The sequence below is a fragment of the Fundulus heteroclitus genome, unplaced genomic scaffold (assembly GCF_011125445.2).
Source record: "Fundulus heteroclitus isolate FHET01 unplaced genomic scaffold, MU-UCD_Fhet_4.1 scaffold_167, whole genome shotgun sequence".
Classification (NCBI taxonomy): domain Eukaryota; kingdom Metazoa; phylum Chordata; class Actinopteri; order Cyprinodontiformes; family Fundulidae; genus Fundulus; species Fundulus heteroclitus.
Window position 1 is genome coordinate 173,931 of NW_023396579.1, and position 18,481 is coordinate 192,411.

Here is an 18,481-nt window from a genome sequence, read left to right on the forward strand (position 1 = left end):
CATTACTGAATGGCTGAGAATATGGCAACAGAGTGAGAAGAATAGAAATGAAGGAGCTTTGGAAGGTTGATGTGCCTTAGAACGGGATTGCTTTGATTGGCTGAGGTGCAATTAACCAGGTGAATATAAAGAATGGTGCAGGAGAAAAAGGTGTGTGTGTGTGTGTGTGTGTGTGTGTGTGTGTGTGTGTGTGTGTGTGTGTGTGTGTGTGTGTGTGTGTGTGTGTGTGTGTGTGTGTTGGGGGGTAATAGCAATAATTCAGAGAAAGGAGCCTTTGGAGGAACTGTCTTCTGGCTGTGTCTACAGCCTATCATCTGTAGACACAGTGCCTCAGTTAATACTCTGTCAGGGCTAATAGACAATGCATGCAGGGAGCCTTAAGTACATCTGACACATTAAACACTTCTCACACAAAACTCTAACGCGGGTGCTTGAATGTGATGCGGGGAAACCTAAGAGGGATTTTTCATCTTCTGCTCTTATGTCAGACAATGTCTTTACATTAACACCGAAGCCCCACATGATTCACCCGCCTTCCGTATTCTCCTCTCTAACCAATCCTGCTTCGCCAGAGCTTTTCAGTTTGTCTCAACGCATTTCAATAGGATTTTAGGTTACATGCCAAGACAAAGTAGTAGGGAAAAAGAACGTCAAAGAAACTCGATTTTTCAACAGTATTTAAAAATGAAAATGACTAGCTTGGTAGCCAGCCACCATTCAGAGGATTTATTTACTTTTTAATCAAGCTCACTGTGATGAGAGCCCTTTTTTTTATAAAGCAGGTACTGTTACTAACCTCATCTCACAAAAAAAGAAAAACACTGAACTATCCCTTTAAGTCCTTCTGAGTCAAAATGTAGCAGAATGATCTTTTGTTGTGATTACAGCCGCATGTGTTTTACTGGCTTTGCACATCTACTCACGGAGGTTTTTTGCCTGCCTCTCTGATTAACGCTCTCCTTGCTCGTCCTCTCCGTGTAGCCGGACGGCCCTGTCTTCAGAGATTTGCACCTGTGCCAAACTCTCCTTGCTGATGATCTTGGTAGACTGTTTTATAATCTAACCTTTCATAGAAAGGTTAGGTTATAAAAGAACTTTCCAGAACTTTCTCCCCGACGTGCCTGCTGTGCTCCTTGGTCTTCATGATGCAGTTATATTCTCCAACATGCCTGAAAGTCCTTCACAGAACATTTGCATTTACACTGAGCCTGCTGCGACTAGTCATCAGCGATGCCGAGTATAATAATCCTTTGATATTGGTACTTTTAGTTAACACATCCTTTTTATAAATTTCTCTATGTTAATTTCTTAAAGTCAGTTTTTTAATGTGCTAAATAACCAGTACCTACTCCATATTGCTCTTTCAGACATATTTGATGGCTGTTAGGTATATACCTAACAGCCATCAAATATGTCTGAAAGTTAGTCCCAACTTTTTGGCTATTGGGCCAAAATTGTTAAATCGAAACCGCTCGAAGGCCAAAAAAGTTATAAAATTAAACCAAATAACCAAAAATACTAACCCTGCCCAACAAAATGTGATCATTTTAAGAAAAGATATTAAACTGTATATACCCTATTTTATTAAATGAATTCCAATTAGATTTAAAAGGCACCAAAGTCTGAATTTGAGTAAAAGTTGCACTATTTACAATGAAATTAAACTGAACGTAAAAAGTGTGCTTCCTACAAGACACATGTTTTGTGTTGTATCGAAAATTCAAATAAACATTCAATTAGAAGATTTTAATTAGTCTATAATAAATTTACCCTAATTAGAAATAAAAAGTTTCCATCTGCAAAAAGCCATCAGCACTGGTCGGCCAAATTTTTCGTGCAATTCAGTTGGAGGGCCGCACAAAATCAGCACAGGGGCCACAAATGGCCAAATGGCCACACTTTGGACACCCCTGACATAGGTCATTAAGTCTTTAACTTCACTTGTATTAGTAAGGTTATTATGATGGCTTAATGATGATCCCATGTGTGCACCTGAAATGACAATTGTGTTTCTCCCTGTTTAGATAATTTTACTGTGTATATAATCTTACAAAAACTGAACTGAAGTTAACTGAAAATGAAGTGAAGTTAATGACTTAATGACTCATGTACAGGGGTTGGACATTGAAACTGAAACACCTGGTTTTAGACCACAATAATTTATTAGTATGGTTTAGGGCCTCCTTTTGCGGCCAGTACAGCGTCAATTCGTCTTGGGAATGACATATACAAGTCCTGCACAGTGGTCAGAGGGATTTTAAGTCATTCTTCTTGCAGGATAGTGGCCAGGTCACGACATGATTCTGGTGGGGGAAAATGTTTCCTGACTCGCTCCTCCAAAACACCCCAAAGTGGCTCAATAATATTTAGATCTGGTGACTGTGCAGGCCATGGGAGATGTTCAACTTCACTTTCATGTTTATCAAACCAATCTTTCACCAGTCATGCTGTGTGTATTGGTGCATTGTCATCCTGATACACGACACCTCCTTCAGGATACAATGTTTGAACCATTGGATGCACATGGTCCTCCAGAATGGTTTGGTAGTCCTTGGCAGTGACGTGCCCATCTAGCACAAGTATGGGGCCAAGGGAATGCCATGATATGGCAGCCCAAACCATCACTGATCCACCCCCATTCTTCACTCTGGGCATGCAACAGTACGCTTCTTTGGGGCTTCTCCACACCGTAACTCTCCCGGATGTGGGGAAAACAGTAAAGGTGGACTCATCAGAGAACAATACATGTTTCAAATTGTCCACAGCCCAAGAGTTGCGCTCCTTGCACCATTGAAACCGACGTTTGGCATTGGCACGAGTGACCAAAAGTTTGGTTATAGCAGCCCGGCCGTGGATATTGACCCTGTGGAGCTCCCGGCGGACAGTTTTGGTGGAAACAGGAGAGTTGAGGTGCATATTTAATTCTGCCGTGATTTGGGGAGCCGTGGTTTTATGTTTTTTGGATACAATCAGGGTTAGCACCCGAACATCCCTTTCAGACAGCTTCCTCTTGTGTCCACAGTTAATCCTGTTGGATGTGGTTCGTCCTTCTTGGTGGTATGCTGACATTACCCTGGATACCGTGGCTCTTGATGCATCACAAAGACTTGCTGTCTTGGTCACAGATGTGCCAGCAAGACGTGCACCAACAATTTGTCCTCTTTTGAACTCTGGTATGTCACCCATAATGTTGTGTGCATTGAAATATTTTGAGCGAAACTGTGCTCTTACCCTGCTAATTGGACCTTCACACTTTGCTCTTATTGGTTCAATGTGCAATTAATGAGAGGTGTTAGTCCAAACTTTTTGGACATTCACTGTTCCAGAGTATCACCTCACACACAGAAAAACAGAAAGTCTTCTAATAATGAACATTTAAATTGGCCAAACTCATAAATAGAACACGCAGCTAATAACTGCAACTGATATGCATGTCACAATCTCCACTCTTATTACATTTTTAATAAGGACTTTATATATTTCTATTAATCCCCATAATCGCTTTCCTCTTGAAATTGCAATCATGTCTGAAATGTGGCCTAGTTTTGCTTATTTCCAGTTAAGTCTCATCATTCTTTGTAACATTCACAACATGCTGAATATTCAGGCATTTATGTTTTATGTTAGTTATATGTTTTAACCACACAATAGGGCTTCAGAACTTAATTTTCTGTTGCTATGTGCAGTTGGCTCTTTATATCTATATGTCACTTTATACAGTAAGATATTTTCTGGAACACAATGAATGCACTATTTGTCTGGGACATAAATAAATAAAAATGCTTCAGAATTTTGGTGGAATGTTACCTACTTAGATGAACTGATTAAACCAATTTTCTTCGACAATTTGATAGTATAAGTTGGTAGCAGCAGCCCTAGTTAATGATTTGGTTAAAATACACACAGCTACTGTTTAGGATAATTCTGAAGGTAACTGGTTGCACTAGATGTTTTTGTTTTTTTAGGAGTATTATGGGCTTGACACATGAGGAGCGACAAATGACAGCGACTAATGGCTTTCGTCGGCACCGCCGTGAAGACCCAACACATAGGACGCAACGACAGTGTGCGACAAAACGACAGTGATTGTTTTCCGGAAATTTTATTGGTTATGAAATTTGAGGGCTTTTAATATTTTCAAAGCAGTCCGTGACAGACACGGATGAAGAGTCTGAAGATTTTGCTGGAATCGACTGAAATCTTACTTATATGCTTACTCTACAAAATCAAAATACAACTGGATTCTTCCAAGTAACTGTAACGTTCCTGGCACTGGGGCTGTTAATTGCTGACACCTGTTCCGGCTCCACCTCACCAGCATAAAGGTTCCGTGCCTTTCAGCCTCCAGTGCCAGAACGTCTCGAGCCATCTCGGTGAGAACTTCCAGCCATTCTAAATAACCTGTCTGTCCGTCTGAAGCCCGACCTGTTTTTGCCCTGTTTTTGAGCCAGCTCTGCCCTTCTCGGATTCTGTCTGCCCGCCCTGAGTTCTGCCCGTCAGTCTCTGGACTTTGGATTGCCCACCCGTGTTCTGACCAACTCAGCCTGTGAGTACCTGAGATTGCCTGTCCCCTAAACTGTCTGTTCTTCCGGATTCCGACTCGGACCTGGACCTGGAACTTCCTTTCGGATTTGCCCTCGGATACCTCTGCCTTATCAAACGACCTCCCGCTATCGGACCCGGACTGGACTAGGACAAACGGCCTTGGATTATCCTGCACGGACTCTGCCGCTCTCAGGGACCAGAAGTAACCCTGACAAGCCTGCTCTCCACCAGGAGCTGCCAGCCGCTGAGCGTGAGCCGCACGCAGCAAGGGCCGTGCAACCCTTTCCTTTAAATAAAACATCAAAGCGTGACTGACCTGTTTTCGGGTTGTCTTTTGGGTCCATCCAAAATCATAACAGTACGTTCTGGCCTAAAGTAAAATGGATCCTTCACCCGAGGCTCAGTGGCGCGCGGGAGTTGATAAATCTATTTCAGAATAAGAAACCGGTGTTTCGGAGATCCTCAATCATCTCCGCAACCCGACTAATCCGTCGCCTCCACTTCCGCAAACAGCTCCTACGAGCTGCTCGTCACTTCCGGTGACATCGTCTTTCCCGGAGCCGCGTCTCACCCCGCCTGGCTCTTTTTGTGGCGATCCAGAACAATGCCGGGCATTTCTGACACAGTGTGAAATTCACTTCGAGCTGCAACCATCCTCTTTTCCTTCTGAACGGTCTAAGGTGGCCTATGTAATTTCCCTGTTGACAGGGAAAGCCAGATTGTGGGGGGCCTCCGAGTGGCAAAATAATTCACGCATTTGCCACTCGTATTATGACTTCTCTAAAGAACTGACTAGTATGTTCAGTCCCGTGCTGCCATGCCGAGACTCCTCTAGGGGGCTCCTATCTTTGAGACAGGGGAACAAGTCGGTGGCTGACTACATTATTGATTTCCATTTATTGGCGGCAGAAAGTTTGTGGAATGAGATTGCTCTCATGGATGTTTTTATTCATGGTTTGAACGACAAAATAAAAGATGAGCTTGCCACCCGGGAGTATCCCAAATCGCTGAAACAGCTCGAGGAGCTGGTTACACGAGTTGATCTCCGCCTCTTGGAGCGACGGAGGGAGCGTCGTTCAACCTCCACAAATCACCCTCGTTTTTCTGCTTCCTCTGTTTCATCCTCAGCTCCTCCCAAGCCGCCACGACCGGAACCAATGCAACTTGGAAAGGCGGAGTTGTCTAAGGAGGAGTACCAGCGCAGGCTGCAGCTGGGTCTCTGCCTCTACTGTGAAGGAGCGGGTCACCGAGCACGGTTTTGTCCGGTAAAAAGAACAAGCTCATTAGGGGGTAGGGGATCCCTACTGAGCTACACCAGACTCGCTGTCCCTTCCGACCGGTTACTTCCGGCCATTCTAACCACTTCTTCGAAGTCCTACAATGTTTCCGTGTTTATCGATTCTGGTGCCGACACAGAATTCATGGATGAGGCTTTGGCCAGGAAATTGAACATTCCTCTTCATCATGGTTCCTCCCCGCGCAGTGTGCTCGCCCTGGACGGCCACCAACTGAACCACTCTCGCCTAATCTCGGAACCTGTGGAATTAACTATGGGAGGTAATCATAGAGAGAAACTGTTTTTTATGATTATTGACTCCCCGCAGGTCCCAGTTATTTTGGGTGCGACATGGCTCAGAAGACACAACCCCCAGATAGACTGGCGGCGGGTGGAAGTGACGGGCTGGCAAGTTCCTGTTCTGAATCGTGTCTGTTCTCTGCTCAGCCGCCTAATTCTTCAGAGGGTAGGGCTGATGATTACTACCCCGATTTGTCCAAAGTTCCTTCCTGCTACCATGATCTTAAGGAGGTGTTTAATAAGGCCAAGGCCACGAGCCTTCCTCCTCATCGCCCTTTTGACTGCGCAATCGAATTATTACCCGGAACCACCCCATCCAGAGGTCGTCTCTATTCCTTATCACCGCCTGAGTCCCAAGCAATGCAGGATTACATTAATGAGGCCCTAAGAGCGGGCATCATTCGCCCCTCATCTCCTGCGGGGGCTGGGTTTTTCTTTGTCGGGAAGAAGGACGGCTCCCTTCGTCCTTGTATTGATTATAGGGGGCTCAATGGCATCTCGGTGAAGAACCGATACCCTATCCCATTAATGAACACCGCTTTCGACCAAGTCCAAGCGGCGAAAGTTTTCACTAAGTTGGATCTGCGCAATGCCTATCATTTGGTCCGCATAAAGGAGGGCGATGAATGGAAAACCGCTTTCAACACACCAACCGGCCATTATGAATATTTGGTGATGCCTTTTGGCCTAACCAATGCCCCAGCGGTTTTCCAGAATTTGGTAAACGAGGTTCTCAGGGATATGATTGGCCGCTTTGTTTTCGTTTATCTGGATGATATCCTCATTTATTCTGAGAACCTCACCCTCCATAAACAACATGTCCGCTCAGTCCTTCTCCGTCTCCTTCAGAACCAGCTTTATGTAAAAGCTGAGAAATGTGAGTTTCACACAACATCAACCTCCTTCCTCGGTTTTGTTCTGTCCCCTGGTCAGATTTCCATGGACCCAGCCAAGGTCCGCGCCGTCACTGAGTGGCCCACCCCTGTAGACCGTAAGCAGCTCCAGAGGTTCCTGGGGTTCGCTAATTTCTACAGAAGGTTCATTCGTAACTACAGCCAGGTTGCCTCTCCACTTCACGCACCCACGTCAAGCAAAACAAGGTTTGCTTGGAACGAGCAGACAGACCAAGCCTTTAAGCGCTTAAAGAGACTGTTCACCTCTGCTCCGATTCTCGTTTCTCCTGACCCAGAGAGGCAGTTTATAGTGGAGGTGGATGCTTCTAGCTCTGGTGTTGGAGCAATCCTCAGCCAAGAGTCCACTGACGGCCGCATTCATCCCTGTGCTTTTTTTTTCCAGAAAGCTGTCTAAGGCTGAGCAGAATTATGATGTGGGCAATCGTGAACTCTTGGCCGTTAAGTTAGCCCTCGAAGAGTGGAGGCACTGGCTCGAGGGTTCCAAGCTCCCGTTTTTGGTCTGGACTGATCACCGCAATCTGGAGTACTTGAAGACCGCCAAGAGACTCAACCCTAGACAGGCCAGGTGGGCTTTGGTTTTCGGCCGTTTTAATTTCACCCTCTCCTACAGACCCGGATCCAAGAATGGCCCGATGCGCTGTCCAGGGTTTTCGAAGCTACTGAAGAGGACCTCGACCAAGTTCATTTTGCCCGACACAGTAAGGTGTGCCGTTTCCCGTCTCGGGCTTGAGAGAGAGGTAAGGGAGTCTCTAGGGTCTGCTCAGATACCTGAGGCCTGCCCCAAGGACAGACTCTTTGTCCCTCACCACCTCAGACCTAAAGTCATCGACTTCTGCCACAGTTCCCGTCTGTATGGTCATCCCGGCATCAATAAGACCCTGAGGCTCGTTCGCCCCCAGTTTTGGTGGCCCTCCTTGACCACAGACGTCAGTCAGTTTGTCTCTGCCTGCAACCAGGCTAAGGCTTCCCGTCGCCCCCCTGCAGGTTTGCTCCGTCCTCTACCTGTCCCTTCCCGGCCTTGGTCCAGCCTTTCAATGGACTTTGTTACTGGTCTTCCGCCCTCAGACGGCTACTCTGTTATCCTCACTATTGTGGACCGCTTTTCTAAAATGGTCCATTTGGTCCCTTTACCCAAGCTTCCTTCAGCCAAGGAGATGGGGTTGATCTTAGCCAAGGAGGTGTTCAGACTGCATGGCCTACCCTCTGATATAGTTTCAGATAGGGGTCCACAATTTGTGGCCCGTTATTGGCAGGAGTTCTGCGCCATGCTTGGTATCTCAGTTAACCTCTTCTCCGGTTTCCACCCTTAAACAGATGGCCAATCAGAGAGAATGAATCAGGAGGTTGAGACTAAGATTCGCCTTTTTTGCCAATCTGATCCCTCTAAGTGGGCTCAACATTTACCCTGGGTGGAGCACGCTATTAATGCCACACCCTCCAGCTCCACTGGTCTCTCCCCATTCTACGTGGTTTATGGGTTCCAGCCGCCAGTGTTCACCACTGAGGAGGTGAAGTCCAGAGTCCCGTCTGCCCGTCTCTCAGCCTTAAGGTGCCAACGCGCCTGGAGGAAGGCCAAGAGGGCCATTCTCGCTGCCTCCCATAATCAGGCCCGCACAGCCAACCGTCGGCGGGTTCCTGCCCCACAATACCAGGTTGGAGACAGGGTTTGGCTGTCCACCAGAGACCTTCCCCTGAAGGTCGACAGCAAGAAGTTGGCTCCCCGATATATCGGGCCTTTCACCATATCCAAAGTGGTGAATCCTGTGGCGGTCCGTCTCCGTCTGCCTCCTGCTATGAAGGTCCATCCCACGTTTCACGTTTCACGAGTCAAGCCTGTCAAGACCTCCAGTCGGGTTCCCGCCGCCACACCCCCACCTCCCACCCGTCTGGTTGATGGCTCCCCTGCATACACCGTTAAGAAGATCCTGAAGTCCCGTATATGGGGTCGGGGCACCCAGTACCTCATCGATTGGGAGGGATACGGGCCTGCAGAACGCCAGTGGGTTCCCTCCCGCCACATTTTGGATAAGTCTCTAATTAGCGACTTCCACAGGGCCCATCTGGACCAGCCCAGGGCGCCTGGAATTCGCCCTTGAGGGGGGGCTCTGTAACGTTCCTGGCACTGGGGCTGTTAATTGCTGACACCTGTTCCGGCTCCACCTCACCAGCATAAAGGTTCCGTGCCTTTCAGCCTCCAGTGCCAGAACGTCTCGAGCCATCTCGGTGAGAACTTCCAGCCATTCTAAATAACCTGTCTGTCCGTCTGAAGCCCGACCTGTTTTTGCCCTGTTTTTGAGCCAGCTCTGCCCTTCTCGGATTCTGTCTGCCCGCCCTGAGTTCTGCCCGTCAGTCTCTGGACTTTGGATTGCCCACCCGTGTTCTGACCAACTCAGCCTGTGAGTACCTGAGATTGCCTGTCCCCTAAACTGTCTGTTCTTCCGGATTCCGACTCGGACCTGGACCTGGAACCTCCTTTCGGATTTGCCCTCGGATACCTCTGCCTTATCAAACGACCTCCCGCTATCGGACCCGGACTGGACTAGGACAAACGGCCTTGGATTATCCTGCACGGACTCTGCCGCTCTCAGGGACCAGAAGTAACCCTGACAAGCCTGCTCTCCACCAGGAGCTGCCAGCCGCTGAGCGTGAGCCGCACGCAGCAAGGGCCGTGCAACCCTTTCCTTTAAATAAAACATCAAAGCGTGACTGACCTGTTTTCGGGTTGTCTTTTGGGTCCATCCAAAATCATAACAGTAACAGCATAGAGAATATCATCCTTAAGGGCACACATCACAGCTGATCCAGATAAATGCCTGCAGTGCCAAGCCATGGCGCCAAAACATTGTTCAACTTTGTTGTGTAGCGTCACAAGCCCACGTGTCCACGTTCACGTGTACGAGATTGAAATGTCACATGTGATGAGGTGACAATCGCGCGATGAGGTGACAATCGCACAAGTTCCATAGGAAATGAACGGCGAGGGAGTGACGTTGCTCCCCATGTGTTGAGCCTATTAGAGTTAAAAGGGGCTGACTACAGATATGCAGCCACACTTTTCAGATTTTCTTTACTATTACTTTAAAAAAACACCATAAATTCCTGTTTAATTTTTTTAACTACATTTGCACTACTTTGCCTCACGTCATTATATAAAAGGGCAATAAAATATGCTGAGGTAGTTGTAATGACCTAATAAGTAAAGCAAGGCACCGTGACCTTGCCATCTCTTCTTACGGGTCTTGGTTGATCTCTTTATCCATTGTATTCCAATGCAACCTACCATGGCAGGTAAAAGAACAGGGTGTGCTTTGTGATCCGCAGAAAATATGACAAAAAGATTAACCTGTAATCGATGTTTAAATCTAGTAAGCGTAAAGCAAAATCTCCCTTTTCTTTGTTGAAAATCTGATCGGTCAGAGGGAAGTAAAAAAAAAAACTGGAGGCAGTGTCACATCTAGAGAGGAAGCCTGGGGTTTAACTGTTTAAATCTTTTCCGTACAAATACTGTGAGAGATGGAATCTTAGCGCTGCCGAACACCTGTGCACGCTGTGTATGCGGGGTGCTACACTGCATAAATAAACCTGCCTTTGCCTTGAATAAGTGAAAATGCTCACTGACCTTCTTGAAGACGTTTGGTTTGTATATTAAACAGTAGATTAGTCGTGTTTGTGGGTTTCCAGCTGGATTTACCCTTTTGTTGTGACAATGGCAGGGGTGATTCAAACCTCTTATTCTGATTGCGGTCTGTCTTGAGCTCCCATAGACATAACCACATCCAGCACATTATAGTCGGTCTGTCCCTGCTGCCCTGGACTAATCTCCCATTTCCTCTGGATTATCTTAATCCCAACTTTAATCCACCGAACAGCAAAGTTATTGTGTTTGAATCTGAACCTAGTTCTCTCTGCGGCAGGAAATGATGAACACACCATGTTTGCAAAGCAGAGTAAAAAATAAATAAATACCTGCAACAAATATATGCTAAGAGGAGAAGCCTTTCCTCAAATGGTATTATTTGGGGTTTCACACAAGTACCTGAAATTTTCTTCTGTTTTTAAGAAGAGCTGAGACACAAAAAAAACTCCTTTTGGCCTTCTCTTAAATAAGAACTTTGAGCACCTAGTTTGAGCAAGATAGTGCTCAAAGTAGTATTATTTTCAACATATCTTCTCAGGTTGAAAGAAAAGTAAATGACATAACTGGTGTTTGTGCAGAAAGGAGATGTTGTCATAAGCGCCTGAAATATGTCGTCTTTACAAATCCCGGGAGAGAGGTAAAATATAACCAAGTTTGTTAAGAAGCCTACTAAGAGAAGGATGGGAAAAGTGTCATGGTTGAGTTTTGGTTTGGCTTTGTTTTTCTGTTATTTTCATTCTTTCATCTCTTTTGAGTTAGGTTTAATTTTATTTTATGTTTTCAGTCATCAGTTATTTTCTGTCAATTTTCACTTCACCTCCTCAGCAGTCAGTCACACCTGATATCATTTATTTGTTAATTAGTCAGACCCTTGTTTCACCTGTTAGTGCTCTATTTAAACCTCCCTCTGTCTTCAGTTCAGCACTGGGCCGTCTTCTGCTATCCACCACTCCATGCCAGTCCTCGTTTGTGTCTTGGAAGATCTGTTTCTGTTCTTTCATTAAAGGTTAGTCCTGCCTGTTGCCTTAAAAGACTTGGTACGCTACTGTTGTCCCTGGAGAAGCTCTGTTCTGTGTCCTGGTGTCTCCAGAGAGCTGCTAACCTGACTAGCCGCCCAGTGGAGGCTCTGCTCTGAGTCCTGGTGTCTCCAGAGAGCTGCTAAAGCCGGGCGTACACTGTACGAGTTTTTCCCCTTTTCGGGCCGATTCTTCAGTCGTGCGAGCATTTTTTGAATCGGCCGAATTTCAGCTTGATCGTAGAGGGGGGGGAGGAGGGGGGACTGGCTTCTCACGACTAGTTCCCGATCAGGAATCGGACGATCGGTGAAAATCAAACATGTTTGAAATTCAGTCGGCTGTCGTGAGGTTTTCGTGAGCGCATCCTGCTGTTCAAGCAGAGCTACGAGGGGGCGCCCTCCCCTCCTCTCCGTCCCCGCCAGCGGAGGGAGGGAAGCGGGCGTCCCTGAAGCAACCTCTGGCCGGCCCGCTCGCGGGGGCATTGGGGAGGGCGGCAACGCGCTGGCTGCCTGTTTCGGCACTCCTGCGCGGTCCGCGCTGGCCGCCTGTTTTCGGCACTCCTCCGCTCGCGTGGTGGGGGGGGGGGGTGCGGGCCGGGTGACCTGCAGTGCCGCGCGGCCGCCGGTGCGTCTCGTGCCTCCTCTCTCCCCTCCGTTCCCCCGACGCCCAGTGCCTCCTGCGGGCCTCGCCAGAGCTGGGCTCGAACCCCTGCTCTGGGTCCCTGTCACCCACCGTCGCTCGCCTGCCTCTGCCACCACAGCGAGCGGTCCCAGAGGGGACACGACGTACAGTGTGAGCAGTCCGGTCTCGTCCGAGCGTCGCGCTGCACAGATCGTGAGCGGTGAACTTTTTAAACCCCGCGGTTCCCTCGCACAGTTTGAGATGTATATAAGTACCACGACTGAAAAACTCGTACAGTGTACGCCCGGCTTAACCTGACTAGCCGCTCTGAGGAAGCCCTACTCTGTGTCCTGGTATCTCCTGAGAACTGCTAACCTGCCTGGCCACCCTGGAAAAGCTCCGCTCGGTGCCCTGGTGTTGCTATGAGGCCTGCTAGCCTAGCAGCCATATGCTTCCTAGCCTCCAGGCTTGAATGGACTCTCACTCCGGGCCGTCAGCTCCTGGCATCACCTACATCCCTGACCTTCTGCAGACCTGAACCTCCGGTCTTCATCACTCACCACCCAGCATACTTGTTTCAATAAAGACTCAATCTTTTAGTCCCGTGTGTGCGTCCTGAGTTCATCGATAAACAAACCATGACAAAAAGAAACAATGACAACTATGCTCATTTGTGGCAGCAGTCTTTTACTGTAAATTCTGGTGATCCCACAGCCTGGAGAGGTTGATGGATATGCCGGAGACACCTACTGTCGGATGAAACCCCTTCTACATTACTTGTACTAACATAAAACAAGCTAACATTGCATGCTCTCAGTATGGCACAGGTGATAAATTCTGTCATTTGTACCAAACTGCTGCCAGACACTGGAATGAAGAGAACCACATTTAATAAAGAGGTTTCTTCCTGTTAAAGGGGAGTTTTCCTTCCCATTGTCACTACATGCATGCTCGGTATGAGGAATGGCTGCAAAGTCTATGATACGATGAATGCACTGTTACTGCATGCTAATCTAGGAGGAGTGAATGCTGCAGGTCAATGACTCAATGCAATGAGCTGGGTTTCCATAGGCAGAAAATTCTTTTAACTAATTTGAATTGTGAACTATACCTGAATGTATTGTTTGATAACTACGGTCCATTTAGAACGCATGCAACTGATGATACTGTCTGTATGATTGGATTGAATTTTTTTGTAAATGCATAGAGACCATACTCAATAGAAATTGGTACTATACTATAAGAACAAGACGACGACAGGCTTTCTTTGATTGGCATGATCTATGATTTCATCAGATTTGATGAAGTTCAGAGTCTATTAAAGAAAAACGTAAGGCAAGAAGCTGATGGTAATCTTTAGGGATCGTCTAAGGTTTATTTTTGACAGACTGCTGCTTTCACGTATAGCTGCAGTCAGCCACCCACGTAGGCTGGCACCTAGGACTGGCGGTCCGGTTCTTGGGAGCAGGAAGGTGAGATCGCATATAGGAGCTCATCCTGTCATCATTATACAGCGACGTCGTGACCTGATTTCTGTGGTGTAGCTCTGTCTGCTTGTTAGACTTATCCATGCCATAAAGGTGTTAAAACTCTAATAACTGTCAACTGTAATCAAGACATTCAGAGCTATTTAACAAAAAAACTATGAGCACTCTATAACAGCTTCAGTGCACTCAAAATGTGTCAAGTAGCTGTGATGCTTGGACTGTGCGCATCCTGCTCTGTTGTAATGTGTCTAACACTGGGTTTGTCACTTAACTTCTACCTTCATTAAAACTGTGAAAAGCAGGTAAGAGGGAAGGTTTCAGGTTGAGTTCTAACACTAGATGTAAAGAAACCACATAAAGGTGACTTTGTAGAAAACCTCATATCTGAAGTAGACTTGTTCAACAGCTGTGAGATTTTATAAACAAACAGAATGAACGCAAATGTAAGAGCCCACCTGAGAGTCTGATATGGACACCCGCTTCGACTCCACTGTGGGCCTGCGAGCCCCACGAGGGGAAACGTGCTCATAACCTCCCTCAGAACCTGCTGATAGATAGGTGCCCCTCTCCTGGAGGGACATTTTCCTCCCAGACAGGTGAGGTCGCAACACCTGGACCCTCTTGCCTTGACTCCCTTCCTGTTGGGCCTTGCCGTTCTTTACACCATTGGAAGGCGAGTCTTTTGTCGTCATGGCGGCCATGATATCGGCGAGATTGCTCGTCTGTTTGGAAGAGTTGGGGTCCAGCCTCTCACAGCCAGGGTCACTACTCATTGCCATGGCACCCAGTGGGGGTGGACGTTATGCAGGAGTACCAAGGAGCACCCACCAGCATCAATGTGACCTGGGCCAGCCTGTGGTCCTCAGCTGACCTGGAATTAAACACAGAATGAAATATGACATGAGAGATAAGAATCTGTATGTGACCTGTAAAAGTATTAACTCCACATTCTTCATGCTCTTTTGCCTCACAACCTGGGAATTAACAAGGATTGTGCGAGCTCACCACATCTTGCCACTGAATGGGAATTTTACTTTGAGCCAAAACAACTCCAGCTCATTAATGCTGGATGGTTGAAGTCTAACCATAGATTCTCAATTGGACTGTGGTCTGGACTTTGAGTAGGTCATTCCAACAAAGCACTGAATATAAAACGTTCTTGCAAATAAAAGGTTAAATGTCTATTAATTCTGCCCACTCTTTTTTTAGCTTTGAAGAAATAAACACAACCTGTTCTCTAGAATCATCCAAAACTTTTTAAAAGGAAAATATAGTACAACATTTTTTCATATTGTGGTCATATTGTTGGATTGTTTAAGTTTAAAGCTGTCAGCCAAACCCTCAACTTCTCTGCATCTCTGGTTGTTCAATGCTAAATTAAAGTGGCTCCACAGCATCGACACAGTGAGAATAAAATGTTTAAAACACTAAAGATTGAGAAAGTTTTTTCCTTCCTTCCAGTTATTGCTCATGGTTTAGGTGAAGATAAAGATTTGCTTTAACACAGTTCCCTGCAAAATCATGAAACATTTTCTTATTTTTTTTCCTGTTGCAGACACAGACTTGTTTTCTTAAAGGCTCAAAAAGGCGTTCTTGCAGGATTTTCCTTTATTCAGCTTCATCTTTCCATCAGCTGTGACCAGTTAGTCCTTACAGAGGAATAACATCCCCACAGCATGAAGGTGCCACGGCAGTTTTATTTTATTTATTTTTTTTACAATGTGGATGGTGAGTTCAGGGTGATGTGCAGTGTTGGTTTCCATAAAGCACAGAATTTGGAATGCAGGTCAAAAGTGTCCACTTTAGTAACTACTACTGTCTTCATTTCATTTTTAGATCTATTTTTCTTGTCATTAGATCCAAGGCCATGCATTTTTTTAAAATCTTGTTCCACAAATATCAACATCTCATAGAAAAAAATTGATTGATCAATCTTTTGCAAGTTTGATGTTTTTCTTTATTCTAAAACCTAAAAAAGAAGAAAGGAAAAAGAGGTTCTTTAAAAATTACAAAAAATTAAAATAGTAGGCATTTATCAATATTCTAAGTTATATTTGTTTTAAAATAAAAAGGGTGATTAGCCAGACTGAGGCGGATGGTAATGGCTACAGCCCCCTGGTTTAGGTGGACGGCCATGTCTCTGTTGGTCTTGTCTGAGATTAATGCCATACTGTGCCAATTTACTGACGTGACTTTCCATTGTGAATTTATTGCATTGGATATTATGTGGGAGTTTCAGGGTAAAGGGAGCTGAATACAAATCCATATCAGGTTTTGTTTTGGTCTTTTTTTTAGGTTTTTATCAGGAAAACAAAAAAAAACAACAACCTAAAAACGTGTCACCGTTGTCTCCCCCTTTACTGCTACGCACTACGTTGTGTTGGACTATCACATAAAATCTCAATAAAATACATTAACATTTGTGGTTGTAACGCGAATAAAATGTTGAAAAAGTTCTAGGACTGTGCAAGGCACTTCTCCTACAGTCATTACCCTGGGCTTTAAAAACAAGTTTGCATTTGCAAGGTTATTGTTAATAATAATAATCACTATTATAAAAAGGTGCTCATTTAAAACTTCTTTGTGCAAATTGTTTGCACTACTGAAGGTTAACAACTAAAGCTGATCAGAGCCCCAACACAAACCAGAAGCTGAAGTTTAATTAAGCAGTCTGACAAAAATAGGAAATGTCATCTTCTTGTGTATGTGGGTGGCCTGGTGGGTCAAGTTTTCTACTGTAGCTCATTAATTCAAATAAAATGTCAGAAATAATAAAAGTGAGCCCTTTCATTGGAAAGCTAACTATTTGTGATGCCTTTGGTCATGACCCACTGTATTCCTGCAAAATACACAATGGCAGACTGGACATGAAGAGCGTAAAGATTATTAGATTTAGCCTAATGATGTGTATATTCAAACATTTAAGAATGCTTTACTCATTTATCTATAAAGAAAAGGAAGTCAGAGGGAGAAAAAATATTGAAGCCCTCTCCAACATCTACTTCAGCTATTGATCATGACGTGAGAGGACAGAGAGATGCTTAAGCCTCCCTGGCCTGACGGTCTATGGAAACCCCATTTAGATCCCTTTAAACAACAGTCAGCGTCCCAACTGTGAGAATCAAGAGGTTTTTATTTCACCGCAGCTTAGACAAGTCACCTCTATCTATGTATGCATCTAGAAAAGAAACCCTAAAGGGAGACTAAATGCGAGGTCACCTCTGAGCTGTTCAGTAAGTGGGCCATGTTGCAGTGTGCTAATCGTGAAGTGTGTCAGAGAGATATAGTCACACATAACAGTACTGACGTGTTCCTGGATCTCAAAGTCATCTTCTACACTAATCAGCCACTTTATTAGCTACACCTAACTGATTTTCAACCAAAAGCACTTCTCTGGTTTGGTCGTTAAAATTAGAAAATATCCAGGAAGCAGTAGATGTTGGAAGAATAACCGTTTTGATGATGTCAGATAAGCATGGGCAGACCAGTTGGAGAAGATTAAAAGGAGACAGTAGTTCAAATAACCACGCATTATAGCAGAGGTATGCAAAGCGCCATCTCTGGCGGCATTGCCAGTTGAAAAATGTAATAAATGATAAATTTTAACTGATGATTTATGCCAACCTCAACACTGACAGCAATGCTGCAATTGTTACTTTATATTATTTTCACAGTTAGTTCCATGAGACCATCAATAAACGTCTAAAAACTAGAAAATATGACTAAATGCAACTACTGTGTGCCTCTTTATTCAACTGGTGTCCTAAAGAACATACAGTCCTGCTCACCATTATTGGCACCCCTTCATGTTTTGCATAGCTGACTGAATATCATCAGAAATAAATGGAAATGTTCAAAACTTATATCAGCAGGATCTTTCAATTTGAGGTACAAAGTAATTTAAGAAAGACAGTTGCCATTTCAACACAAATATTTGAATTCCAAAGGACAAAACAGAAAACCAGCATGTGCACTAATATTGACACCCCTCCCTAATATTTGGTTGCACAGCCTTTGGCAGCAATGACAGCCTCCAAACGTTTCTTATATTCATCTATAAGCTTCTTGCACTTCTCGGGTGGCATTTTCTCCCACTCTTCCTTTGCAATCTGCTCAAGCTCTTGTACATTTGCAGGGTTCCTTTCTCCAATGGCAGATTTCAGCTCTACCCAAAGATTTTCAATTGGATTGAGATCAGGACTCATTGCTGGCCATTTTAAAACAGTAAATTTTTCCCTTTCAACCTTGCCTCCCCTCCCTGGGCTGCCACCTTACCGTGGTGGAGGGGTTTGAGTGTCCCAATGATCCTAGGAGCTATGCTGTCAGGGGCTTTAAGCCCCTAGTAGGGTCACCCAAGGCAGACAGGTCCTAGGTGAGGGACCAGACAAACTGCAGCCCAAAATGCCCCTTATGATGAATACAATTATTGGACCTCGTGTTCCCTCGCCCGGACGCGGGTCACCGGGGCCCCACTCTGGAGCCAGGCCTGGAGGTGGGTGCACGTTGGCGAGCGTCTGGTGGCCGGGCTTTTGCCCATGGAGCCCGGCCGGGCTCAGCCCGAAGAGGCGACATGGGTCCCCCTTCCGATGGGCTCACCACCTGTCGGAGGGGCCAAAGGGGTCGGGTGCAATGTGTAACGGGTAGCAGTGGAGGGCGGGGACCTTGGCGTTCCGATCCTCGGCTGC

The 18,481-nt window shown here is 45.7% G+C and overlaps 1 protein-coding gene across 2 annotated transcripts in view; it reads right to left on the reverse strand.

The window, feature by feature from the left end:
* camkk1a (calcium/calmodulin-dependent protein kinase kinase 1, alpha a) overlaps positions 1–18,481 on the reverse strand; it is a 143,918-nt gene that overhangs the window by 67,524 nt on the left and 57,913 nt on the right. For both annotated transcript variants that reach the window (XM_036129420.1, XM_036129419.1), the window contains exon 2: positions 14,252–14,667. In XM_036129420.1, coding sequence (XP_035985313.1) covers positions 14,252–14,575 — 324 coding nt within the window. In that variant the 5' untranslated portion in view covers positions 14,576–14,667. The remainder of the gene's footprint in view (positions 1–14,251; positions 14,668–18,481) is intronic.